Source organism: Miniopterus schreibersii, assembly GCF_964146895.1.
Source record: "Miniopterus schreibersii genome assembly, chromosome: X".
Classification (NCBI taxonomy): domain Eukaryota; kingdom Metazoa; phylum Chordata; class Mammalia; order Chiroptera; family Miniopteridae; genus Miniopterus; species Miniopterus schreibersii.
The window spans coordinates 29,564,930-29,592,701 of record NC_138104.1 but is presented as its reverse complement, the minus strand read 5'-3'; the positions used below and the strand labels follow the sequence as shown (position 1 = coordinate 29,592,701).

Sequence of the window (27,772 nt, the reverse complement as noted above, 5' to 3'; positions counted from 1 at the left end):
AAACTCTGTGAATGAGCACATGACATAAATAGGTAAGTAAAAAGAGAAACAACTGGTTGGCCAAGATAGAAGAGTGTACACAAAGAAAAAATTTAAAAAGGTATGAAGCTAAAACGTATGAGATGCAGTTAGCAACCTAGGAATGGATTTAGATATTGTTTGATATAGGTCAGTCATTTTACAAAGAACCTGAAGACTTGAATTAGATGGTCAATTCCCACCTCTAAGCAGTTCTTTTTATGTAAGTTGATGTGGTTACTGATCAAAGGAGATATAGAATGGGCTAAAAGCAAGGAGTCTTAACCTTAAGGGATGAAAAATATAGAAAGATGGAATATGACCAATGAAAGACCTTAGCATCATTCAGTAACCTACAGAAGATAGGCACCATTGTTTCAGCCAAACACTGATGACATCATTGGTAACATAAGAGAATGTTTGACACTTAGCACATATTCTATGCGTGTGTGTAGCCGTGTACACAAAGATAGCCAAATAAACTCACGTTGCTATAATCAATATCTTGTTTGGGTAGGTCTGTTCTCTGTTACACTAGAGTAAATGAGTCAGCTTAACTAATTATTAGCGACTCTTTCAGGACCAAGCTTCTCAAGTTTAGGTATGCAGTTATCTGAGGGAAGTTGTTAAAATGCAGATCCCAGAGTGCCACTTCTAAGACTGTGATTCAGTAGGTCTGTAATTACACCCACCAATCTGTATTTTTGAAAAAGTATTACTGGTGATTCTAATGCAAGTCAAAGCATCCTTTGAGAAATTCTAGGGCATAGAGAAGAGATCAAACCTCTTTTACCTGGAATCTGCTCATATATGGCCCTTTAGAACAGTTTTTCAAGCAAAGGGTTCCCTACAGTGAGTTTTCTACCACATCAAAAAGGCATAAGCAATACACAGAGAAAATTCAGGTATAATCCAAATCCAAAGATAGTATTTACTGCCCTAGCCCATTTGAGCGTTGGCCTGTGGACTGAAGGGTCCCGGGTTCGATTCTAGCCAAGGGCACGTACCTCGATTGCAAACTCGATCCCTGGCCCTGGTCAAGAAGTGTGTGGGAGGCAACCAATCGATGTGTCTCTCCCTCATCGATGTTTCTCTCTCTCTTCTTTCCACTCTCACTGAAAAGCAATGGAAAAAATATCCTCAGGTGAGGATTTAATAAATAAATAAATAAAACAGAGTATTTACTGACTGAAATAAATATAGGCTGCTTATTATTCCCTTTATTTTTAGCATCCTCACCATCAACTGTATTGATTTTGTTTCTTGAGCATTTTAACATGCTCTGATCTCAGATGTTATTTATTATAACATCTCAGATGTTATTTTACTGAACTTTTCAGAAGCATTTGAAACATTTCATATCTCCCAAACTAATGACCACTTCCAGTTTTTTGAAATTTTCTTCCCTTGACTTCCATGACACCATGCTCTCATGATTTAACTCTTAATTTTCTGGCAGTGACTTCTCAGTTTCCTTTCTGACCCCTTCTTCCTATCCCCATTCTTTATGGGATATTAATCACTATCCCAGGCCCTCATTCTGAGCACTTCTTTTGGGCAAGGTCACCTTTTCAAGAGGCTTCAATTAACATCTCTATGTTAACATCTACTAAATCTTAGTCTCCGGACCAGATTTCTCTCCTGACCTGAATTGCCAATCATCTACTTGACTTCTCCACTTGCATGGCGTCCAACCACCTCTAACTCAGCAAGTCCAAAACTAAATTTGTAAACCCAATAGATCTACTGGAGGATATAGCCAGGAAAATTAGGCAAAGAAAAAAATTAAAAGGAATCAGGATTGGAAAAGAATGGAAACATGCAACAGACTGACTAATCTCAGAGGGAAGGAGGTGAGAGCGATTAACCAAAGAACTGATATGCATATATGCATAACCCATGGACACAGACAATAGTGTGAGGAAGGCCTGGGGAGGAAGAAGGGGACATCAGTAATACTTTCAACAATAAAAATAAATTTTTAAAGAAACTATATTTGCAGGTGACATAATCCTATAGTGGAAAAACTTAAAGAATTCATTAAAAAATTATTGGAGCTAATTAACAAGATCCGCAAAGGTTCAGGATACAAGATCAATGCACAAAAACTTCTCTGGTAGGGTAGCTCTATTGATTAGAGCATCATTCCGATATGCCAAAGTTGTGGGTTCAATCCCTGATAGGGGCACACACAAGAATCGACCAATGAATGCATAAATAAGTGGAAAAACAAATTGATGTTTCTCTCTCTCTCCCTACCTCTCTCTCTAAAATCAATAAATAAGGATAAATCTGTGACCCTACCTCTAGTCTTACTCAACTTCCTCCAACACAAACTAGGTAGCCAGAATTCTCTTTCTAAAAGATAAATCTGAGCTATAGGTCATGAACACATTTTATGCAGGCTGAAAACACCCTTCACAAATGCTCATTCTCCATTTTCAGCCTTGCTTCTGCCTGTTTCTTCCAAAGCATGCCACACTCCAGCCATATTGACCTCTTACTACCCCCAAGAAGACAAGCTCTTTCCCTAACCTAATGCTACTGACAGTACCATCTGTGGAGTCATCAGACCTGGGTGTGAGTCCTAGTTCCTCCAAGAAGTAACTCAAGTTATGAGACCTTGGGCAAGTCACATAACCTTTCTGAGAGACTGAGTTTCCTCATGAACAAAATGAAGACAATGATATAGACCCTATAGGACTCAATTAGCTAACATGCAGTGGCTGGCACCCAGTAGGCACTTAACAAAAATTAATTCCATTCTCTCTCAGTATATCTCTTTGTCTTGACATTCTTCCTTCATCCCAAGTCCCTTTCCCACCTACAAACTCTTACTGAACTTTCATAACTTATATCACTGAAATGTCAGTTCTTCTAAGAATCCTTCCCTGGAGTCTTCTGGCAAAAAGAAGTCCCTCTCTCCTCTGGGTTTCAGTAACCCCATGCACACTCTTTTCACATTGCCTTAGTGTTGTCCATGCATGAGTTTCTCTTCCCTGCCAGCCTTGTATTTGGATACCCGTGATCCTAACACTGTGCCAGGCACAAACAAAGCCTTTAATAATGTTTGGTGAATAAAAGATCATCAATAATAAAATCAATAAATACAAAAATGTAAAAACCACTTGTATTTCTATCTACTAGCGATGAATGATCTAAAAATGAAATTAAGTAAACAATTTCATTTGCAATAGCATCAAAAAGAATAAAATCTCAGGAATAAATTTAACCAAAGAAATGTAAGATTTTACATTGGAAACTAGAAAACATAATTGAAAGATGTTAAAGAAGACCTAAATAAATAAAAGACATCATGGCATATTTATGAATTGAAAGAGTTAATGTTAAGAAGGCAATACTCCTGATACAGGTCTACAAATTAAAAAAAAATCCCCATCAGAGTTCCAACTTCCTCTGTAGCAGATATTTAAAGACTGATACTAAAATTTATATGGAAATGCAAGGGACCCATAACAGCCAAAATAATCTTGAAAAAACAAGAACAAAGTTGGAGGACTCACACTTTCTGATTTTAAAAAATTACTACAAAGCTACAGTAATCAAAACAATGTGATACTGGCCTGAAGGATAGGCATATTGACGAATGGAATAAAATTGAGGGTTCAGAAATAAACCCCAAACCCTTATGGTCAATTGACTTTTGACAAGGGTCCCAAGTCCATTCAATGATAAAGGACAGCCTTTTAACAAATGGTGCTGTGAAAACCAGGTATCTACATGCAAAAGGATGAATTTGAATCCCTATTTCACATCATATACAAAACTAACTCAAAACAGATCAAAGGCCTAAATGTAATAGCTAAAATTATAAAACTCTTAGAAAAAAACATAGGGATAACTTCTCATGGCTTTGGCTTTGGCAATTGAATTGTAGATAGGACACCAAAAGCATAAGGAATAAAAAAATATAAAAGTTGGAATTCATCAAAATTAAAATTTTTGTGAATCAGCAGATATTATCAATAAACAATAAGGCTACACATAGAATGGAAAAAAATATTTGTGAATCATATGCTTAACAAAGGATTTGTATCCAGAATATATACAAAAAATACTTAAAACTCATTAATAAAAAGACAGATAACTTAATAGTGGGTAGAGGATTCAAATAGAGATTGAAAAGGATATACAAATGCTTACTAAGCACATGAAAATGCTCAACATTGATAGTGATTAGGGAAATGCAAATCAAAACCACAATGAAATACCACTTCACACTTACTAGGATAGCTGTTATAAAAAAACAACCACCAAAAACCACAATTCTTGGCAAAGATGTGGAGAAATCAGAACCCTCATACATTGCTAGTGAGAACACAAATGGTGCAGCCACTGTGGAAAACAGTTTGGTGGTTCCTCAAAAAGTTAAACATAGAGATACCAAATGACCCAGAAATTCCACTCCCAGGTTTATACCCAGGGGAATTTTAAAACATGTGCTCACACAAAAAAAATTGTACATGAACATTCATAGCAACATTATTCATAATAACCAAAAAGTGAAAACAAAGCAAATGTCCATCTACTGATAAATGATAAACAAGATGTAGTATGTTCGTGCACTAGAATAGTTAGGCAATAAAAAAGGATGAAATGCATACACATGCTGTACAGATGAAACTTAAAAACATTATGCTAAATGAAAGAAGTCAAACATAAAATGTCACTTAACATATAACCCTGTTTATATAAAACATCCAGAATAGGCAAATCCATAGAGACCAAAAGTAGATTGGTGGTTGTCAGGGGTAGGGAGAAGGGAGAAGTGGGAAGTGATTGGTAATGGATACAGGGTGTCTTTTGGGGGAGATAAAGATGTTCTGGAGTTAGTGATGATGGGTGTACAACTCTTGAATATACTAAAACCATTGAATTATACTATTTTAAATGGTGTATTTTTATGGTATGCGAATTATATCTCAATAAAAAGATCAAATTAAAATAATAGAATTGGGCAAGGGGTATTAACAAGCAGTTTGCAGAAGACATACTAACAGGACTACAGTTAAAACGAGATGTAATTTTTTCCACCGAAATTTAATGACTGCCATCCTTATAAAGAGAGGGACATTTGGAGATACACAAATCTGCACAGAGGGAAGAAGCCATGTGAAGACAGAGGCAGAGATTGCAATGATGCAGCTACAAGCCAAGGAATGCCAAGGATTGCCCAGAGCCACGAGAAGTTAGGAAAAGGCAAAGAAGATCTGTGGGAGAATAAAATTCTTTTGTTTTAAGCCACCAAGTTTGTCATTATGGCAGCCCTGGGAAACGAATACACCTCACTAAGAATCTATCATACAGAAATGCTTACAGAAGTGAGCAAAAGTATTTATAATGTACCAGTGGGCTTATTGCAGCATTCTTTATAATGTCAAAAAAACTAGAGGTAACCTAAATTCATCAATAGGTAACCAGTTTAATAAATTACAGTACATTCTACTGTATATAGCTATGTAAATGTTACTTAGCTATAAATAAGGAGCTCTTGTATTGACAGGAAGAATGTGTATGATATATTTCTAAGTGGCAAGATCAAGCACCAGACAATCGTATGAATATTTTGTAAGATCATATATTTTTAAAAATATTAATACTATATACGTGTATATACGAGTGTGTATTTTCACTTGAATAGTAAAGAATATGAAATAATAGTCACAAAACTGTTAATAGTGGTTAATACTGAGAACTTGTAAAGGTGAGGAAAAACTTTTATTTTCTTACTTCGTACTCTTGATGGATTATTTGCCAGTGAGGATATACTTCTTTTGTGATGGAAAAAGATCTAAACACACCTTCCACACGAAAATTCTTTCAGTCACTCGAACATCCCATTCTCTTTCACATTTTCAAGCTTTTGTCCATGATTTTCCTCTGCCTGGAACATCGTCTCTGCCAACACCGTCACCTGACCATTCATCTTACAAGTCTGGACTCCATCGCTTTCCCCCAGAAGCCCGCCCTGAGCCCTCTTCCCCTGCCTCTAACCTGGCAAAGCTGGGTTCGGTGCCCCCCTCAGTGTTCCTCAGCACCCTGTACTGCTCGCAGACAGCACTTACCACACACTGGGCTGTGACCCTTGGCTTCATGTCTCTCCCACTACATGGTTTTATGTACTACAGTAGTTCCATTCTATATTCAATATTTCTTGCAATTATTAATTGATCTATGGGCAAAACATAATGGAAAAGTCGATTCCTTTTATTCCCAAGAAAACAGAGAAAAATATGGAAGTACTAAAGGATGGAGCAAAAGAAAGATAACTCAGAAATATTTTTCTTTAATCCAGATGAAGAGCTAGGTGGAGAAGCAGAAGGGGAAACAAACAAACAAAACAACAAAGCAGCCTAAGAGGGAAAAAAAATCTGAGTAACTTTATTTGTCATAATTTAATTTCTCCCATGCAATCAGTATTCCATCTACAACGGACTACTCAGTACTCCCACTCCCTAAACACATACTTAAACATCTATACGACTTTGCTCATTTTATTCTTGCAGCCAAGAATGCTCTTCCACATTTCCCCCATCCAAATCCTATTTTTCACAGCCTTTCAACCTTGCGGAAGCTTTGACGGAGTTCACCGCTGCCTTCTTTGACAAACACACTCTTCTCTTGGCTTTTGTGACACCTCAGTGTTTTCTTCCCATTTTCCTGGCCATTACATTTCAATCTTATTTGCCAGTTCCTCCTCCCCATCATCTAACTTCTAATGCTGGAATTTCAACAAAGAAATGTGGCCAACCAAAGGATGAAAGGAGAAGCCATGGTTAAAGGACCAGTGTAACCCACGATGACAAAAGACCATGGAGTAATACTGACAAACTCCTAAGGGAACCAAAGTGTGACCCAAAAATTTTATAGTTTACATTTGGCCCTTCAACAGACAGATATTCTCCAGCATGCAAAAGTGCAAGAAATGGAACACTTATAAGTGCCTCATTTAAAAAAACAAACTAGTAGATGATAAAATCTAGACAACCAAGAGATATAGAAAAATAAAAAACTCAGGAATAAAGAAGGAAGCCAGTGAGGATATACTTTTGTAGTGGAAGAAAATTTTGATAAAAGGACTAGAGGTTAATCATTGAATTCATTTAAGCACCAAACCAAGACCAAACAACTTAGAGAATTCTATTTGGGAGATAAAATGTTAATGTTATAAAATATGAGAATGTAAAAATAACAATATAGGTAACAAAAATCAGGAGATGGAAGAGGTGTGAGGGGGCTCATTTTCTCATATTTATAATAATAGTTTACTATATACCAAGCACTGTATCAAGTATTTTGTATGTATTAATTTTTTTATTCCTCACAGCAACCCAATGAAGTAGGCATTTTGTAATCCTCATTCTAGAAATGAGAAAACTGAAGCACATAGAGATAAAATAATTTACCCACCTTATAGCTAGTAAGTGGCAGAACTGATTTGAATCCGAGCAGACTATCTCTAGGACCCATGCTCTTAACTAACTACTCAGGGAATCAGGCAACGCTATCAAAATTTGAAACAGAGAGATAAAAATATAATGCCTACAATCTATTTTACAAATCTTTTATCTTTAAAACAGACTTTCAGGGACTACATCTTTTGAGGTGTAAGAAACATTTATCTGAAGTTTATCAATTACTTTTATTTTTTACTTTTATTTTTTTAATCCTCACCAGAGGATATTTTTTCCATTGCTTTTCAGAGAAAGTAGAAGGGAGAGAAAGACAGAGAGAGAGAGAGAGGGAGAGAGAGAGAGAAAGGGAGAGGAGAAACATTGATGTGAAAGAGACACATATATCTATTGGTTGCCTCCGGCAAGCACCCCAACCAGGGCCAGGGATGGAACTTGCAACCAAGGTACCTGCCCTTGGCCAGAATCGAACCAAGGACCCTTGAGTCCACAGGCCGACACTCTAACCACTGAGCAAACCAGCTAGGGCTGAAGTTTATCAATTTCTTTACTTTCACTTTGATTTTTCTTTGGTTTAATTCAAGCATTTAAAAAATTTTATACTTTTTAAAGTAGCATAAATATCATTGCTATTAAAAATTTTCTATCTATCCATTTACTAGTCCTATATAATATAAAAGATGTCCAGAATAGTTTATCAGTCTTAGCAGGTAATGTTTATGAAGGGTTTACTCTGCCAGGTAGGTAGCAGAGTAAGCACTTTCAATGGATTATCCCATTAAGTTATCACAACAGTCTTATGAAAGAGTACTAGTTTTATCCTTCTTTACTCAGACTAGGAAACTGAGGCACAATAATGGTTATTCTTGGTCCTTGCAGATTAAGTATAAGGGAAGCACTGGGGACATGGTGTGAGTAACATTGCTGAGGAGGAACACATCTAACATAGTAAATACAGGTTTTTCCATGAGACTGTTCTCCTAACTTTCCTTTTTTTTTAAAGTTTGGCCAAAGAATTGTACAACAAATAGAACCATAACTTAAATCTCATAATTTTCATAATCAATGTCCTACATGATCATTCCACAACAATTAGAAATTTATTTTCCTTCCAGATGTTAGGATGTGGTTGAAGTCGCATGTATATCTTCCACGGCTCTGCCCAGCTGTGAGCCCCAGTGGGCTCCATCTCTACGGAAGAAATTGTCCAAAAGCAAGGCTGGGGAGATAGGCAGGGTCCCGACCATGAAGTAGCTATAATGTTACCTTATGTAGCTTTGATTTTATAGACAACGAATAGACACCAAAAAAATTTAAACAAGGGAGAGATTATACTTAGATTTGAGTCTTAGTAGGATCACCTTGAAGTCAACTGATCAAAGGCAAAGAGATCCGTGAGGCTTCTATTACAATAGTAAAAATAACTATGCGAACCTCAACTAAGGCAGCGGCAATTAAGGGTGGAGAGAATAGGATTGGTGCGATAATTCAGAGGCAAAATTGACTGGAGTTTATAATTGATTAGGCATGGGAGTGAGAAAGAGGAAGAAGAAATCAAGAATCATTTGGAAGTTTCTAATCTAGAGACTAACCATTGTGTCATTTAGTGAGAGAAGGAAAAGAGAAGGAAGATGTTCAGCAGGTTAGATGAACACATGGGTCTGGAGCCATAAGAGAGCAGCCTGGATCAGAGAGATGGATTTGAGACCTGTCATAGAAGATGGCAACATAAACTAAGGTTTTAGTAGTCAACATAGAGAAGGAAGAATGACTGAAAACTGTAAGAATTTCAAATCAATGAGACTTGGTGACACACTGGCCAGTGTGGGTCAGTTGGTTGAGTGTAGTGCCCTGCACTGAAGGGTTGCCAGTTCGATTCCAGTCAGAGCACATACCCAGGTTGTGGGTTCAATCTCTGGTCGGGGTGCATACAGGAGACAACTGATAGATGTTTCTCACATCAATATTTCTCTCTTCCTCTCCCTCTCCCTTCCTCTTTCTCTAAAGAAAATCAATAAAAACATAGATTTAAAAAAAAGACTTGGTGACTTATTGGAAAAAGGGAATGTGGAAAAGAAAGTGAAATCTAGGACAAACCTCAGGTTTCTGGTTTTGGAGCCTGGGTGGGTTATGGTTCCACTGTTATAGGCTGAATTGTGCCCCCCCCCAAAAAAATTTCATGTTAAAGCCCTAGTACACATTATCTCAGAATGTGTTTGGAGATAGGGCCTTTAAAGAGGTCATTAAGGAAAAATAAGGTCCTATGGATGGACCCTAATCCAATATGACTGGTGTTTTTGTAAGAAGAAGAATTAAGACATAGACATGAATAGAGGGAGAATGCTGTGTGAAAATGAAAAAGGCCATCTACAAGGCAAAGTGGGAGATCTCAGAAGAAACCAACTCTGCTGACACATTGATCTTGGACTTCTAGCCTCCAAAGCTGTGAGAATATAACTTTCTGTTGTTTAAGCCACCTAGTCTGTGGGACTTCGTTATGGCAGCCCTAGTAAACTAATATAGCCAGCAACCAAGGTTAGGAATATAAGAAAATAAAGTGGGAGAAGGGGGTATTAAAAAAAGAAGAGTTTGGGGTGGAACGGGTCATTGGGGAGAAAAAGGGACGTCTGTAATATTTTAAACAAAAATAAAATTTAAAAAAGAAAAAAGAGTTTGATGCAGGGCATGTTGCATTTGAGATTTCTGAGGCACATCCAGGTAGATATATTCAAATGGTTTTGAAATTCAAGAGGTAGAATAAATTTGTAAATCATTGATATATAAGTTATATTTTAAACTATAGAAGTGAATAAGATCATCTAAGAAGTATGTATAGAGTGTGAAGGTCATCAAGGATAGACCATAAGAAATAGCAACATTAAAGAACAGATTAAGGAAGAGAACTGAGAAAAAGAAAGTAATCTGAGAGATAGGATAAAGAGATAAAGAAAACTTATATTTAACCTTTTTAATACTGTTTTTAATTATAATTAGGTGAGTACATATTGATCTCAGTCCTCAAAGAACTGTAACATAGTGGAAGAGGCAATACTTACTCATTTCTGACTCTCCAGTGTCAAGCACAGTGCCTGACATTTGATATCCCTGCAATAAATATTTGTTAAATCAAATGGAATTGAAATCAGGACTTCATTCCTCTTCTTTTTTTGTTTGCTTATTTCTGGAGTTTGCAGTATGTATTGCCACTGATATTTTAAGTTCATAATGAAAAATCATTTCAATGTGTCCTAGGCTTGGTCCCCTTCCAAACCAACCCCCAGGACAATAGTTTTCATTATAACCTTCTGTCTTTGCCATTCTGGATTGAATTCTGTGCACAGAAGTTATATACATATATGGGTATATCTATGTAACAAATCGCAGCACAGGATCCCCCTGGGCTCCCTCAGGCTCTGGTATGACATATTTGAGCCATATAAATTCAGCTTCTCCTCTGGCATCTGTTAGCCGACGCACTTGCAACTCCACCTCAGCAGTGGTCTCAGTTCTCTCAAAGCCGGGAAAGAGTGCTGTGTGCTGAGAGACCATGGCCAAGAATCCTCCAGAGAACTGTGAGGACTGTCACATTCTAAATGTAAGTTGATTCATATTTTTCCCTTTTGAGCAGAAATATGGCTGCACAGACTTATCGTATTGCAATGTGAACATTAGAAAGTGAAATCAAAGGTGGATTTGAATTATGGCTTGCTATTTTAAGGATTATTGTGTATTGTTTTATTTTCTCTGTTCTTTGCTTAGGCAGAAGCTTTTAAATCCAAGAAGATATGTAAATCACTTAAGATTTGTGGATTGGTGTTTGGTATCCTGGCCTTAACTCTAATTGTTTTGTTTTGGGGGGGCAAGCACTTCTGGCCAGAGACACCCAAAAAAGTAAGTAAATGCACATTATGGTCCAATGCTTCTGTTTCGAATTTGATTGAATTTAATTAGTGATTGACATGTATATTAGTCTGAAAATGAAAGTCATTAAGTCCCTTTTGTGTTTATTTTCTGGTGGTATGAAAAACTGAATCAAGATTTTGCTCTTCTTTATTTGCCTAATTATTTTGGTAAAGGAAAATGTGCTTTTTGTATTTCGGTTAGTAATGATAGGCTGTAGAATTAGCCATTCTTTTGTACTGCTTGGCTTTAAGGAGTTAAGAGCCTTCCTAGAAGCAAAATTTTTACTGTAAGAAAAAAATATTTTCCATCTTTCTTTCAATTATCTGGGCAGAAACTGATGGAAAAGTAATTATACTACCACATAAGAAGAAACCACCAGAAATGGCAGCAAAGGATTTCAGGGATTATGTTTCTGACTTAATGCATCTGCTGTGAGGACAGGCAGCAAACTCCTTTTCAGAAGGAGCGATTTTCATACCTGAGTTCACATTTATTTATGACCTAAAAAATAAATACAACTAGAGCTTTTCATCTCCTCACCAGCCACAGTTGTCACAGTCCCACTGAGATAGTAATGCTACAAGGTAGAAACAAGTGACACCAAGTCATAAATCACAGGTATTTCAGATAGCTTCTGATATTAGGGTCATTTGGTGAAGCTTGGCTGGCCATCGTAGTTGGTATTAGTGTGCCTTAGTGTTATTGTTACTCCCGGGCTCACAAGCAATGGGCAAGTCTAGGTGTTACTTAAAGAAAATCAAAGTCTCTTCATGCCAACAATTTTCACTTGAAAGAAAATTAATAAATGTCCAAGCTACAAGGTGTCAAGATGGTTTTCTGGCTTTGCCACATTTTTATTTCTGCATGTGGGTTGCTGTTGTTATTAATTTGTTGTCATGAAATGCTCATTTCTATTAGACAACAGATGTAAGGAGGGAAAAGCACAAGTGCAGGAGGGAAGATTAGAGACAAGAAGAAAATGGGTTGGCATGGCCCATTAGGAGCCAAAGGAGCGATGGGAGCAGAGAGAAAAGAATATGGATTGACTCAGAGGGAAAGTCAGTGGGGAAGAAAATAGAAAATCAATTGGACAAGTGTCCAAAAGAAAACAGAGAAGTAAGGCAAAGCCACCTTGGATTCTTCACCTCTGCTGCCATACCCACTTTCGTTTAGTCCCAGAAGCTACCTTATTTTAAGTAGGAGGGAGAACGAAGAGCAAAACAGTCTACTTTGTTTGCCTTTTTCTTTCTACTTTGTTCCAGAAAGGATTTCAGGCATCACCCAACGCTTATAGTTAGCTCTTTCTAGATAGGCAGGTAGGTAGGTAGGTAGATAGATGATATAGATAGATGATAGATAGATAAATAGATAGATGATAGATGGTAGATAGATGATAGATTAGATATAGATAGATTAGATAGATGGTAGATGATAGATGATAGATAGATAGATGATGATGATAGATAGATGATAGATAGATAGATAGATAGATAGATAGATAGATAGATAGATAGATGATAGATAGATGATGAGATAGATAGATGATAGATAGATAGATGATAGATAGATAGATGATAGATAGATGATAGATAGATAGATAGATAGATAGATAGATAGATAGATAGATAGATGATAGATAGATAGATAGATAATAGATAGATGATAGATGATAGATAGATGATAGATGATAGATAGATAGATGATAGATAGATAGATAGATGATAGATAGATAGATAGATAGATAGATAGATAGATAGATAGATAGATGATAGATAGATAGATAGATAGATGATAGATAGATGATAGATAGATAGATAGATAGATGATAGATAGATGATAGATAGATAGATGATAGATGATAGATAGATGATATAGATAGATAGATGATAGATGATAGATGATGATAGATAGATAGATAGATAGATAGATGATAGATAGATTAGATAGATGATAGATAGATAGATAGATAGATAGATGATAGATAGATGATAGATAGATGATAGATAGATGATAGATGATAGATAGATATAGATAGATAGATAGATAGATAGATAGATAGATAGATAGATGATAGATAGATAGATAGATGATAGATAGATGATATAGATAGATGATAGATGATAGATAGATAGATGATAGATAGATAGATATAGATGATAGATAGATAGATAGATAGATAGATAGATAGATAGATAGATAGATAGATAGATGATAGATAGAGATAGATAGATAGAGATAGATAGATGATAGATAGATGATTAGATAGATAGATAGATAGATAGATAGATAGATAGATAGATAGATAGATAGAGATAGATAGATGATAGATAGATGATGATAGATAGATAGATGATAGATAGATAGATAGATAGATAGATAGATAGATAGATAGATAGATAGATAAAGATAATGACTACTCCCTGCTTCTGAACTACTTACTGTTCACTTGTCTTTCTAGAAAAGTCAACCATATTCAGGCTAGCAAGATGGGCAAAGCAATAGAGATCAGGAAGGAAATAGCAACTGAACAAGAGCGCCAAAATGCATTCCAATCTAATTCTGCTACCATTTAGCTAATTCACAAGGTGCTATGCTGTCCCACGATTGAATCTCAGGTCCTCCTGACAATCACAGATGAGTTAGAGGAAAAGAAATACTTCTGCTCTCCATGTCCCTATGTACTTAACTGAGTATGCTAGATAGCTAGCCCTTTCACCACCCATACATGCCTACCTAAATATGGGCCAGATGGCCTTTCTTGTTTTATTGTAGCTGTTGGTACTGACTATGCTATTCTGAGTTTCCGTGTTTTTCTAAACTTACAACGCTATTTGCCTCAGTGCAACTATAAATGACCAGGTGGGGACCTTGCTTTTATCTTGCAAGGTGCCAAACTCACTAACTGCTCATGGCCCCCTCTGCTTCTGTATTATACTATCTTTCCTTCTCACTCCAGTTCTTTTTTTCTTTTTCTTTTTTTTTTGGATTATAAGAACCAATCCTGTGATTTCTCAAACCAAAAATAAAACCTAATCAGTGCATACACAGAAATGGTGGGGCATGCTATAGAATGAAGTTTATCAAGAATCAAATCTCTCGTGAAGTAATCCATCTTGGGACGTAATTTTCAACAAAGAGATTCTCAGAAATGAACAAAGTTATTATTATGTAATCTTATAAAAGACAATAGAGCCCAAGCTGGTTTGGCTCAGTGGTTAGAGTGTCGGCCCGAAGACTGAAGGGTCCGGGGTTCGATTCTGGCTAAGGGAACGTGCCTTGGTTGCAGGCTTGATCTCCTTCCCATTCGGAGTGCGGGAGGCAACCAATTGATGTGTCTCTCTCACACCGATGTTTTTCTCTCTCCCTCTCTCTCTTTCTTTCTCTATCTCTCCCTTCTACTCTCTTTGAAAAGCAATGGCAAAAATATCCTCTAGTGAGGATTAAAAAAAAATTTTTTTAAAGACACTAGGTGTCTCCTGGGTCGATCCACTTTGAACAAAGATTGTTTGTTCTCCATCCCAATGGGGAGCTCTCATTTATTGCATTTAATATTTAAGTCCTGGACTTCACTACAAGATCAGGCTGGATCCATTGTAACATAAGGAACCAGCTGGAGCTGTAAATGGTTCTCTCAGTCTACAACTCTCCAATTCCCAGACAAAGAGCCCACGAGGCCATCTATGATCTAATATATATGGTCTAATCATTGGCTAATACTGCCAATAAGCCTGCCTCAAAGCTGACTTATGAATCCTAGGAAGAGTAGAACAGTCAGATGTGTCTTGGTAAAAAAATTTGCAGAGGAAAAGGATCCAGGCATTTTGCACAAATTAAAGAGCCCCCCCCCCCCCTTCGGAGCATGACCTAGCAGGAAACAGCAGTTAGCAGATTAAAACCCAGGCTTGTCTGGACTTTCCTTTACAAGTCTGTGGGACCTGTGAGGACTATGGGGCCCTTGGTGGAGGGACCTATTGATGCTGTTGTGCTTATGGATGGCAGTGACTTACTTGCCATCCTGGGACTTTCTCCAAACTCTTAGCATTTGCTCCTTTAACCCCCACCTCTCTCTTTTTGTTTTGTTTTTCAACATCTGTTTGTAAATAGTGTTTATTCAATATTCCACATCTGGTGCATACATTTCTGTGCCAGTAAGTCCTCCCCCTCTTTCCATTATGTCCCACCTTGGTGTGTACAAAAGATCCAAATTCTTGATCCCAAATGGGAACTAAACCATACTTGACTCCCTCCCTCTCCTCACAGACCTCAGACATGAGCACATGTGCATGTGTGTGTGCATGTGTGTATGCACGCACAGCACACACACACATGCATGCCAAAGAGAGGAAGGAATAAAAATAAAGTGAAACAAAGAGGAATAAGTCTGGGTGTGTTGTTGCGCTCCCCTATAGGCTAACAGGCCCCCTAAACCACAAGAGCCACTTGGGCTGAATGAAAGCCAATCCATCGACCTCTTGTTTTCAGCTTTCTTAACCAAGCAAGGGGATCTGTTCAGTCTCAGAGATTCTGAGAGAGCATTACATTGAGGCTTCACTTCCAGGCAGTGACTGTGCAGGGACTTTGAAGCACACATTCTTGCTTAAAGCTCCCCATATTGCACATTTAACTTGAAACAACCAGGAGCCAACTCGCCAGTTAATTACCCCAACATGGAGAAAACAAGTCGGAAAAATCCAGCCCTTAAACTGAAAGTTTTCAGACGTAGCACAGATCTTGTAGCCTATTCCCTCCAATGCTTTGTAGAATGAGGCAGAAGAATAATAAATTAAATAAATTTAAAGCTGTTCTTCCTGCCATATCTAGGAACTTTCTGGTGACTTTAGGGCTGTTTGGAAACCATAAATTCTAAGGCCCACATAATCATCAAAAAATTCCCTGAGATCTCCCCTCAAATCTACATACTACCAGCATGAGATGAGAAGTGATAGGGATAGGTGAGCATCCTTCTGCCATCCCCACCACCTCAACTACAGACAACCATTAAAACAGTCTCACTCAGGATTTCAAGCCCAATATCATTCTAGGCTGAAAATCATTTGCTCAGAAAAAGTACCTTCTGGCTAAGTCTGGGTCCGACTTTCTTGTGACTATTTATCTAATGCTAGCATTGGCCAGAGACCAACTTTCTTCATTCCTCTTTGAGACACACAGGAGATACAACTTTCCTCCCCAAGTTCCCTGGGCTCTCCTACAAAGCAGTTTGGTGGGTGAAATGTGGGTCTGGAGAAGCATTCAAACCCTCAAGGAAAAAGTTGGAGTTGTAGCTTGAATAGCTTTAACAGGGTGACTGAGCTTCACCAGACAGTGCCATATCCGCATTTTGAAAAAGAAGACTTCTCTTCATTTTATTTTCCTCCTAAACCATTGTGGGAGACAGCCCACTTTTGAATAGAAACTCTCACCGGGCGAGCTCTTGCTCTAGGCTACTCAGGGTCACTCTGATTCTGTAGATCAGGACTCTGGCTACTGTGGGCACATTCTCATTCAGTCTCTTCATTTTCCTAAGGCAGCATTTGCTAAGAAACTTACATGGCATCAATAAGGTAAACTTGGGTCTTCAAAGGGACCTGTTTTTAGTGGCTGAGAGTGGAATTGGACTGTAAGGGGACAGCAACCCAAGTGATCAAGAGGTAGTGGCAATCCACTGGTCTACCTGACAGGTATCAGCCCAAATATGAGCAGAATTGATTTTGTCAGCTATTCAACATTGTATCTGGCAAGGGGTGGGGGATAAAGATGAGAACGGAGCCTCCAGAGACATTTGATGACTCGCCCAAAGTCACACAGCCTGTAAATGGCAGAGTTGAGGCTAGAACTAGAATCTGGTCTGAGGATTCTTTCCACTGTTTTTCAGCTGCATTTAAGAATAATGGATAGGTGGGGGAGGGAATGAGCAGAGGAAAACTTCCCAGCCAGCTTGAGTCTGTAGATGAAAGAAATGGTATTTTTCTTGTTGAAAAAGAGGAATGTCTGTGCTGCTTATGCCAATTTTTTTCAGGGCTGAGAACTGGTGATTGAAGATGCAGAAGTCCAACTTTGCATAAGAAACAATCTGTCTGCTCTGTGTTGGTAAAGAAATACCCAGAGGCCCTTTAATTCCCACAGGTTAGGTTGGTAATAATATGGTACAATGCATTCCCTTCCCTTCCTTCGAGCTTAATACCTGCTAGCCAGCTATTCTGAGCATGTATTTCACCTTTGGAGAGTGTACCTCATAAACAGACAGTAAAGGATGAAGGTGGAGAGAAGAGCAGCTAGATTAATCACAGGCTTCAAAAAACAAACCTAAGCCAAATGCCCTCAAATCCCTTTCAGGGCAGGCTAAACCTACTTGCCCCCCAAACAGATCCATCACACTGAGGTCTGAGGCAGCTTTACTCTTTATAAAAAAGCTTTCTTTTCTGATCTCAGAGATTGTCACAAATTGAGGCAAGAAAACAGGGCAAACTGTGAAAGGGGGATGTTAGGGCTCATTTGCTGCCTGAGTAGAGGATTTAATTGGACCGAGGAAAGAATTCCTGGGCAGGGAAGAGAAATGAGTTTATATTCTCTTCATGTTTTGTCAGTGTGGTCTTCTTACATCTCTCACTGCCTGGGCTTCACCATGTACGTATCTCATTTCACTTCTGAGTCATATTTCACTCCATTGGCTTCCTGGTTCCACTCCACTGTGCTGGTCCTTACGGTTAAAACCAACCTTATGTGTGGGTGGGGTAGGAACCCTATCGAGTGGTGTTGGAAATATGCCTTTGCCTCCCCAAATATCTCCTGTTGCTTGTGCCATTGTACTTAAAATACATTAGTAATTCATTCCTTTGAGTTTTAAGTATTGCACTCAATTATTTTAACAGATAAATACCCAGCTAACATCTTAGTGTGAAATCATTTATAAGATTGATTTTTTTTTCTTTGACATAAGGTACCTGAAGCACCAGGAGATCCCTAGATGTCTAGACAGGGGTTAGAAGGAAATTGGAAGAGGGGAAAGGACTAGGAGGGTACAAAATGAACAGGATATAACAAGAACAGAAAAGGGAAGCTAGAAACACCTTCTTAGATTAAACTTCCCAGTCTGTCATCATACTCTGTCCTTCCTGGAACAAAGCTGAGTTGGGGGCACTCTGAGGCGAGCTACTGGGAGCCCACTCACACCTCTCCCAGGCCAGCCATCCTGTCTCTGTTTTAGCTTGTGCCTGGAGAAGACAAAACCATTTATTCCTCCATCTCCAGAAAGACCCTCAGCCCCTGAGCCAGTGAGCTTAGTAGAGAGAAAATTACTTCTGAGGCCAAAGGCATGAGCTCAGTCTTCATATGGGCCAGTGGAGCTTGCATAGCCATTATCCGGTCAATGTGCTCCGCAGGGACCCGGGCGAGACAGTATGTCTGGATTTGCTCTAACTCATCCCCAAACAGTCCAAAATGAGACACCGGCATCATCTTCCTAGACAAAAGATAGTCTGTTCCAAAAGGACACCTTTGATAGTGGAATTCCATCTGGGTGAATATATAGCTCCCCACCCCACCCAGGATTCACGCATAAATGAAGTCATTCTGCTCCCACTCTATTTAACAACCTACCATTGCTAACACAAAAGCCAACAAGTTGGTTAAGGAATACAATCAAAATAGACCCCCCCCCCTCCTCCTCCACCAAAAACAAAACAAAACAAAACTCTGAAGGAATGTTGAAAATAATTAAGATCTGCTGAGCTTGGCAGTTTCCAATAGTTTTCATCTAGCAAGGTGTCCAAGTGAAGTGCATTGCCAACAATGCAGGAAAACTCATTCCACAAAAGTACACTGAAATTCTAAATGTCACCAGTATGGTTCCATAGTCTTCTACAAGTGATTGAAAATACAGCCTGTATTTTCTCTTTTGCCCAGGTAGGCAGCCTTCCAACATCCCCTAGTCTCTAACCTCATTTTTCCATGCAATAATCCATCAGTGCTGCTACTGATGAAACAAACACCCTACCCCGCCCCCAATGACTAGTGGTGTCGACATTTGTCTCAACAATGGATAGTATTTCTAAAGAAATTCTCTCCTGTTGGGAAATCTGACAAGACTGGAACTGAAGTAGATGCCTCTCTCCTCTTCTTAGGTCAGGCCAACTGAGAGCTCAATTTGTTGCCATAGGTAGAAATTTCTCAAGCTGGCTGCAGAGCTGGAACTAAGGACATATTTATAACTAGAAGCAAATAACAAGCCTAAAGGAATTTGCTACCTGTCACAAACCAGGCCAGACTTCCTGAGTTAACTCTGCAGTTGCTGGAAGGTTCTAAATACTGCTTACATTCCCTTTTAAAATACAGGCTCTTAAAATACCTTGCCAATGCTCAAAATCTCTCTTTAAGAAGATGAGAAATGGCCATTGGTGGGAAAAACTTATTCAACAAATACTTAAGTGCTGGCCATGTCCAAGGCACTGTAGGGTTACCAAGAGGTAAAGGACATTGTCTCTTGTTCTCCTATTCAGCAACTACACAGACATGTCACGCTTGAAGTAACATCGTTTCTACAAACTCTTCCAACTTGTTTCTCTTCTTGAGTTAGGGAAAATTTGACCAGGTTAAACTAACATGTCACAGACACCGGCAGACTTTAAAAAACAACATAAACCAGTGCAAGCTGTAAATAGCTGCCAATGGGAATCATATCATTAGAAAGCAACATTTGCTCTTAGATGATTTCCCTTTTCAAGCTTTTAGTTTACCAAAAAAAAAAAAAATGTTTGTAAGGAAAAATGAGCATAAAGAAACTTGATAGCTGAAGGCCTCCTAACAACAGGGATAAGATAGACTTCCATATGGCACCATCAGGTCTGGCCTGGTTTGTGACAGGGAGCAAATTCCTTTAGGCTTGTAATTTGCATTTGGCTATAAAAATGTCCTCAGTTATAAGTGATGGGCTTGCTCCTAAACTGGGACACTCTGTAGGACTGGTCCTCTTGGTCCTTAGAAAGAGAATTGCCTCTTTTAGAGGGCAGGAGAGAGTCCAGGGTTTTATTTCAACCACTCAAGAATGACCTGATAAGCAACCTTTCCATGGCATTCTTCTTGGGAGACTCCATATTACTTAGTGCAAGGCACTTGACACAGTTGTTGGATTCTATATGTAGGAGAATCTGGAGACCTTGCAACCAACTAAATCATGTCTGGCAAAGAGAATCCAGGACTAAACTGAGGGGGTGGGGAGTGCTGGTTAACCTATAAAAGATAAGGTTAAAGGAAGGGAATACATGTTTCCTGGAGTTTAAAGGGCAAAAGAAAGCAATTCAGACCAGGGTAAGATTATTACCTAAAATTGGCCAAGGAGAATGGTTTTCAGATTCTAAAAAGACTGTGGAATCAATGTTAAAGCCCTGGAGAGATACAGAGATAAAGAACAATACCTAAAAATTCTAAATGTGTTCAAATTTTGTCTCAGCCCTAATAAATTTCATGGGGAGGGAGGAGTGACCACTAAGCACTTAGAAAGGCAGGTATGAGTAGCAGTTTAAAGGAACACCACAGGTTTTAGGTGATCCCTCTGCTCAACACAAATACTTTATAGGCTAATTTGCAAAATATCATTTGCTGTTTGTTGGAATTCATAATAATTAGTTCAGCAACTTGGCTTGAATACAAAATATTGGCTCCAAAGTGATCCCCAAATCAGCCCCAGTGCCAAAAAGCACCTCACTTTAATCTTGAGTCTCAGAAAATTCCCAGTGGCAACTGCTGAGACGGCACTTCACTACAAAGACTCTGGAAAGAAAAGGCACCCCAGAGGTTGCCCAATTAAAGTGTCATATGAAGGAACACACTGAGTATCTTAGAGCTTGTTTTCTCTGTTCTTCCAGACATATGACATGGAGCACACTTTCTACAGCAATGGAGAGAAGAAGAAGATTTACATGGAAATTGATCCTGTAACCAGAACTGAAATATTCAGAAGTGGAAATGGCACTGATGAAACATTGGAAGTACATGACTTTAAAAATGTAAGTTGGATATTTTCCCCCAAAGGCTTCCCACTTAAAATATTAGAATCTAGTTGAGTTTAAAATAGCCTGTAGCCTTCATTTAAATTATAAGACAAAGCTTTCCCTTGGAATTCAAATTTTGCCAGCCTAGGGCCCTGACAGACAATGGAACTCATTAATTGTGGCTATTTCAGGAGGTGTTGTGTTTTGTTTTGTTTTTTCTGTTTTATAGGGATACACTGGCATCTACTTTGTAGGTCTTCAAAAATGCTTCATCAAAACTCAGATCAAAGTGATTCCTGAATTTTCTGAACCAGAGGAGGAAATAGATGAGGTATGTAAGAATAATAGTGGCAGAAAAAATCATCATGTATTGGGTGCTAACTATGTGCCAGGCATTGTACTAAATGCTTTGCTCTTATTTGATTCTCACTTGGACCCTATAAATAGGTACTATTATTATCCCCATTTTCAGATGAAGAAACTGGGACTCAGAATCGAAAAGTGGCTTGCCCAAGGTCACACAGATAGTGAGGAGCACATTGGGATCTTGAACTCATGACTTTCAAAAAAATAAATCCGTGCTTTTAGGTCCAACACTGTACTTTTAAACCTGTGTAGCCATTAAAATTATGTACCTTTGCTCCCAAACCAAAGATTTCTAGTAAAAGGGGTGAGCAGTAGCACAAAATCAATCCTGCCTAAGATAAAGTCCTAGAAAGAAAAGTTCCAAGGCCACTGGGGTTCCTTGCCACTTCTGTCACACTATAACATTCACCTGTTTTAAAGATTTCAGTTCATTCAGCATACCCTTTTGTGCTGGGCTGCTAATGGAATAATCCACATTTAATTTCACTGAGAAAGGCAAAAGCAAAGAAGGTGAAAACTACAGTGTAATGCAATTTCTCTGAAAGCACACTGCTAGGCCAGGTTACTGGTGCAATTATTGAATGGCCCCTGAAAGCCTAGTGGGAGATGAAAGATTATTGCCTAAAATATAGACATCTAATAAAGCCCCTGAGGCTCTTAATTTTTTTTCTCATATGCTGTCTGTAATTACACAATGTTGCTATCAGTGGAGGAAGAAAGGAAACATTAGCTAAGGCTATATTGTGACAGCATATCCCCACTGTAGCCAGGAAGAAACAAATGTTTGTTTGGTTTGTTTGGGATTTTTTTTAGAGTTTAACTAGTAAATCTAGTGAGATTATGCCAGTGACATGGTGTCCTCTCTATACTGTAAATACCTCTTTCTCCCGTTATTTTTTACTTTTCTCCTACCCACTCTCTCCATCTTAATTCTCATCTACCCATTTATCTTTTCCTTTTCTTACTTTTTTGGGGGGTGAGGTGGGGTGGGAGCACTTTTTCCTTTCCCTTATCCAAGTCTCAGAGCTGTCATTGGTTCCCATGCACATGCTACTGGCCTCTTCATGGCCAGAAAAGTTACAGACACTTGGTACCGGAATTTCTAAGAAAAATAAGATTTCCTAAGGTCCATGGTAGTAAAAACTTAGGAGATTTTTTAAAATAAGCATAAGTTAGACGCATCTGAGGAACAGAACATCTTCCAGGATATTAGACATTCTATAGGAGGCAAGGGTAAGACGAAAGGAGAATGAATAGGATAAAAAGCTACTATTCCCAATAGCATATCCTGCTTTTTAAAGAAAATAATGTAAGATTTTGAGTAGGACCAGCCAGCAATTAGAGTCCAAACTGACACAACAGGATTTATTTTTCTGAATAAATAAATAAATAAATAAATAAATAAATAAATAAATAAATAAAGGCACTGATCCATAATGTCTCATTTTGGCCCTAATTTATTCTTCAGTTAATTTTGCTGAATCTTTTAAATCACATATGTATTCATCTCGTGACAGCACTATTACTTTATCTTCAAGAAAAACCTATTTTTTATATTCAGGCTGCAGATTTTTTTATGAGACAAATGTGTGACCCTGAATGACAAAAACCCTCTTATTCTGAATTTCCCTCACCTCTGCATCCATGGTTTATGCATGTTAAACATGCAAAGCAGGTATAAAAATAGCCCTGATTTTGCTAACAAAGCTAGTCAGAACACAAACCTCATTTTATACAGTCCCTTTCAGTGCCTCCCAAGGTCTTTATAGACTCAAAAGCAAAAGAACTAAGACTTGAGAGTTTTAAATGATTAGGGGAAAATTGTACAAAGCCAGATTTCACAGAATAAATAAAAACACTGAAACCATAAAGCTAGTACAAAACAAAAGAGAAAAGGAAAAGCCTTATTAAGGGGGGGAGGGTGGAATATTGAAGCCCCAAAAGACAAGGAGTAAGATCTAGATATTGTCAACATAAGAAATGCCCAAACCTGTAAGAATTTTTATGAGTTCATTTGAATCAAACTAACAACAATTGCCAGGAAGCAAAATCTCAACGGATTGAAAAAATGCTCCAGAAAGTGGCAGTTTTGCACCTTATTTTATACATTAGAATCAGAGAAGATAAAAGCCTGGAGAAAGCAAAGTGGGGGAATCTCTGAGATTATATAAAGAGTAAAATGGAGAGACACATACTTTTACATTGGTGGGTACAGGATAGTTCACAACTAACATTTACAGCACCTAGAGATGGTAGGAGGGGAACAAGGTAACAATGAGGGGCTCTGTGGTCTCTGCTCTGGTGGGAGACTGTGCCCTGAGGGGTCTGGGAAAATGAGATGACTCTGACATTCCAAAGCCATGTCATCCTAGATGCAAAAAGACAATAGACAGGCTCACTCCAGGTAAAGATTGACCTTTGTCAAGGAAGATGCGGGCCTAGGACCTGGGTACTCGTCATGACTTGCTTTTAGTTAGGAAGTTTTCGTTTCCGACCATCCTTTGTGGTTAATTAAGGTCTCTAAGTTTGTAAGGCCACCATGCAGGCCTCCCTGAGCTTGTCAGGTTTAGTATGTGGCCCCTTTTTCATCCACAGTATACAAGACAACGACTTCCAGTACTAGAAACTGAGGAGAAGGCAGCATTCTCGACAATATAAGAAAGGCTGCCTAAAGGGATAACACTCTGTGAGACAAACTAAACATCTAGAATGAAAGGAGTTAAATCCGGGTGAGGTCAGTCAAGATACAAGCTGGAGTTGACTTTAAAACAAAAAGGACATCTTCTGCATTCCATCTAGCTACTATTCACAGGCAAATCTGGTAAAACCAAACTAGTGGGTTTGGTTGCTATTTCACTGATCTCATCGGTTTAAATTATAACAGTTTTTTCGCTTTCAGATCAAATCCTTGCAAACCTAAAACAAGGCAGGCACTCACAACATCCATTTAAGAGAGAGAAAACAAATGTAAATCACTCAGGATTCCAGGAGCCCAAATTAGAAGTTACATGGCCCAATAGGAGGTCCACATTTTGATGGAGAGCCTTCCTGACTGTAAGTGAAATGGTAGCAGAGAAAGCTCCTCTTTCAGTGAACAACCTTATTGTTAGAAAGAGGTATTGGTTCTTGACTCTCCCAAGGGGACCACCTACTCTATGCAAGGCACAGAGCAAGTTCCCGGGCAGCCCTGGGATGTACATTGTTATTCAGACTCAAAATACAGCTGTGTGCATTTTTCTTTCAGTATATTATAATGCCTCACTCATTTTATTAATTCCTCTGCCCATCCTCACTCTGAACTACTTTCTTCTCCCAGAATGAAGAAATTACCACAACTTTCTTTGAACAGTCGGTGATTTGGGTCCCGGCAGAAAAGCCTATTGAAAACCGAGACTTTCTTAAAAATTCCAAAATTCTGGAGGTTTGTGATAATGTGACCATGTATTGGATCAATCCCACTCTAATAGCAGGTATGCCTTTCCTCTCTTCCTCTTCTTCCTCCTCTTTCCAAAGTCAGTAACAGGTTAATGTTCCCAGCATTCAGAGACTACATTTCTAGGAAAACAAATGATCTGCTTATATCTTCTTAGATGAAACTGTATATGCTGACTGCCAGTGAGGAGGGAATTTTTCACAGCCAAGTTATAAATCAGATAAATTAATGCTGACAGGCTTTTAAATATCCCAGCAAAGGTAACATCACCCTAGTGTGACCAATGGTAGCAGAAAGCTAATCTGTCTTTCTTAGCACATCTATATTCATTGCAATCGGGTTACCAGACTATTGCTCAAACCACTGTGTGTTCAACCCAAGACCAGAGGAGAGAAGAGCCAAAACAATGCTCTGCTGTCTCAAGAAGGATTCTCTGTGTCAAATGGTGGCATTCTCCCCAGATGATAGGACAGTCACTGCAATACAAATGTCTTTGTGGCTGTTTTAGGAATTGCTATAACAGTAATTGAGGGCTAGAGATCCAGAGTAGAAGAGTCCAGCTCAACTTCCAGTCAGCCCATAGAGAAGACAAAGGTCTCTGGATATCTTTTCCTGCCCAGCTAACACAGAACTTGGCTTCCCTCATTCTGTACAGCATAGATGGCTATATTACCCAAGAGGGGCAACTCTAACCAATGCAGGCACCTATCGGTACTCTTGTGCCTTAAAAATGGCAACTAAATGCAATGTGGTATCCTGAATTGCATTCTAGAATTTCTGCTTCAGCATCCTTTTTCTAAAGGACATTAGTGGAAATAATGATGAACTCTGAATAAAGTCTGTAGTTTAGTCGATAGTATTGTATCAATGCTAATTTCTTAGTTTTGATCATTTTATTATGTAGGATGCTAACATTAGGGAACTGGGTGAAGGGTGTACAGGAACTTTATACTATCTTTGCAACTCTTCTGTGATCTAAGATTATTTCTAAATAGAAAGTTTAAAAATGTTTAAAACAGGAAAAAGAAGGGAAGAGGAGGATGATAGAGGGTACCAAATCAAATCAGGCAACATAAACATATTTGAGTACCTACCGTGGGTAAAATCATTTTGGAAGACACAGAGGTCCCCTGTCCTCAGTTTTTAATTTGGTATGCTAACGAGGCAAAGCAGTAAATGTTTAATATCAAATGAGCAAAGAAGAAATCTGTTTACATGGGAATAGTCTAATTTGTTTTGGAAAATCTCCTTAAAATATCAGTTGAAAGAGTTTGGAAAAGTGGTTCATGTACGCCTAAATGATGGCAGTGAGAAGACACAGGGAAAAATCCCTACCCCCAAATGCTATTCTCCCAATCACTTCTTTCAGAAACTTTCGCAAAGCAGTTGTATATCTACTTTGTATTTCTTACCTTAGTTTCGGAGTTACAAGACTTTGAGGAGGATGGTGAAGATCTTCACTTTCCTACCACCGAAAAAAAGGGCATTGAACAAAACGAGCAGTGGGTGGTCCCTCAAGTGAAGATGGAGAAGACTCGTCACACCAGACAAGCAAGCGAAGAAGAACTTCCAATAAATGACTATGTGAGTTATTTTCTGTTTTCTTGTTAGAGGAAAAACAAAGCCCTCAAAAGCTCACTATCCCTCAGATCAAAGTCATTGAAAGGAGAACGATTATTATTCTAACAAAAAAATATTTAACAAACTCGGAATCCCCAGGAGGCTCATTCAAAGTCAATCTTGATCTCTATTGAGATATCTCCATGATCAGGCCAAGGAGCTTAATTTCTCACCAGACCCCCCCATTCATATAGTCTTATAGTTCTCCCTTGCTTGGTAGATCTCTTCCTAGTGAACCTTCCCTTCCAACACTGGCTTCTTCTTCTTTCAGACTGAAAATGGAATAGAATTTGACCCCATGCTGGATGAGAGAGGTTATTGTTGTATTTACTGCCGTCGAGGCAACCGCTACTGCCGCCGCGTCTGTGAACCTTTACTAGGTTACTACCCATATCCCTACTGCTACCAAGGAGGGCGGGTTATCTGTCGGGTCATCATGCCTTGCAACTGGTGGGTGGCTCGCATGCTGGGGAGGGTCTAGTAGCAAGCTGGAGATCATTGTTTAAACTTCAGGCAGCCAACATATAATAAATGCATGCTATTCAATGAATTTCTGCCTATGAGGCATTTGGCTCCTGGTAGCCAGTACTCCGGAATTACTTGTTGGTAATTCCTCTCTCATGTTCTAATAAACTTCTACATCATTGTCAATGGCCTGATTGCTGCTGAACACACCGGGTAAGTGTTTGCTAAGAATATTTCCTGCAGCTGAGATGGAACAGATCTGCTCACCATGGATGACAAAAATGGAAACTTGCATTTCATCAGGTTTGGGGGATAGGAAAGAGCAAAGCATAAAAATTCTTAAATACCGTATTTTACTGTGCTGTATTGAGAAAGTGGAAATGAGAGCCTGATGATAAAATGTCCCCATAGCTAATGCATAAAAGCGTGTCCTTTTGTGCATAGCACCAATATTTAATTATGTGAGACATATTGTGGACCCGCTTAAGCATCTATTAAGCCACTGGACAGGCAGTGAGTCACAGCAGGCCAACACTAAAATATTCCAA

The 27,772-nt window shown here is 38.6% G+C and overlaps 1 protein-coding gene across 1 annotated transcript; it reads left to right on the top strand.

Moving 5' to 3' along the window:
• Window positions 1-10,859: 10,859 nt before the first annotated feature.
• TNMD (tenomodulin) lies at window positions 10,860-27,410 on the top strand. The gene is made up of 7 exons (XM_081126053.1): window positions 10,860-11,046; window positions 11,211-11,342; window positions 21,215-21,355; window positions 21,570-21,671; window positions 25,023-25,176; window positions 26,557-26,723; window positions 27,031-27,410. The coding sequence occupies exons 1-7, from the start codon at window positions 10,999-11,001 to the stop codon at window positions 27,238-27,240; spliced, it is 954 nt and encodes a 317-aa protein (XP_080982179.1). The 5' UTR covers window positions 10,860-10,998; the 3' UTR covers window positions 27,241-27,410.
• The last annotated feature ends 362 nt before the right edge of the window (window positions 27,411-27,772 follow it).

Bases quoted from the DNA above. Each gene is read 5' to 3' on its own strand.
- TNMD (XM_081126053.1), top strand. From the start codon at position 10,999: ATGGCCAAGAATCCTCCAGAGAACTGTGAGGACTGTCACATTCTAAAT. The intron at 11,047-11,210 runs GTAAGTTGATTC...TTCTTTGCTTAG, and splicing joins AGGACTGTCACATTCTAAAT to GCAGAAGCTTTTAAATCCAA. The intron at 21,672-25,022 runs GTATGTAAGAAT...TTCTTCTCCCAG, and splicing joins CAGAGGAGGAAATAGATGAG to AATGAAGAAATTACCACAAC.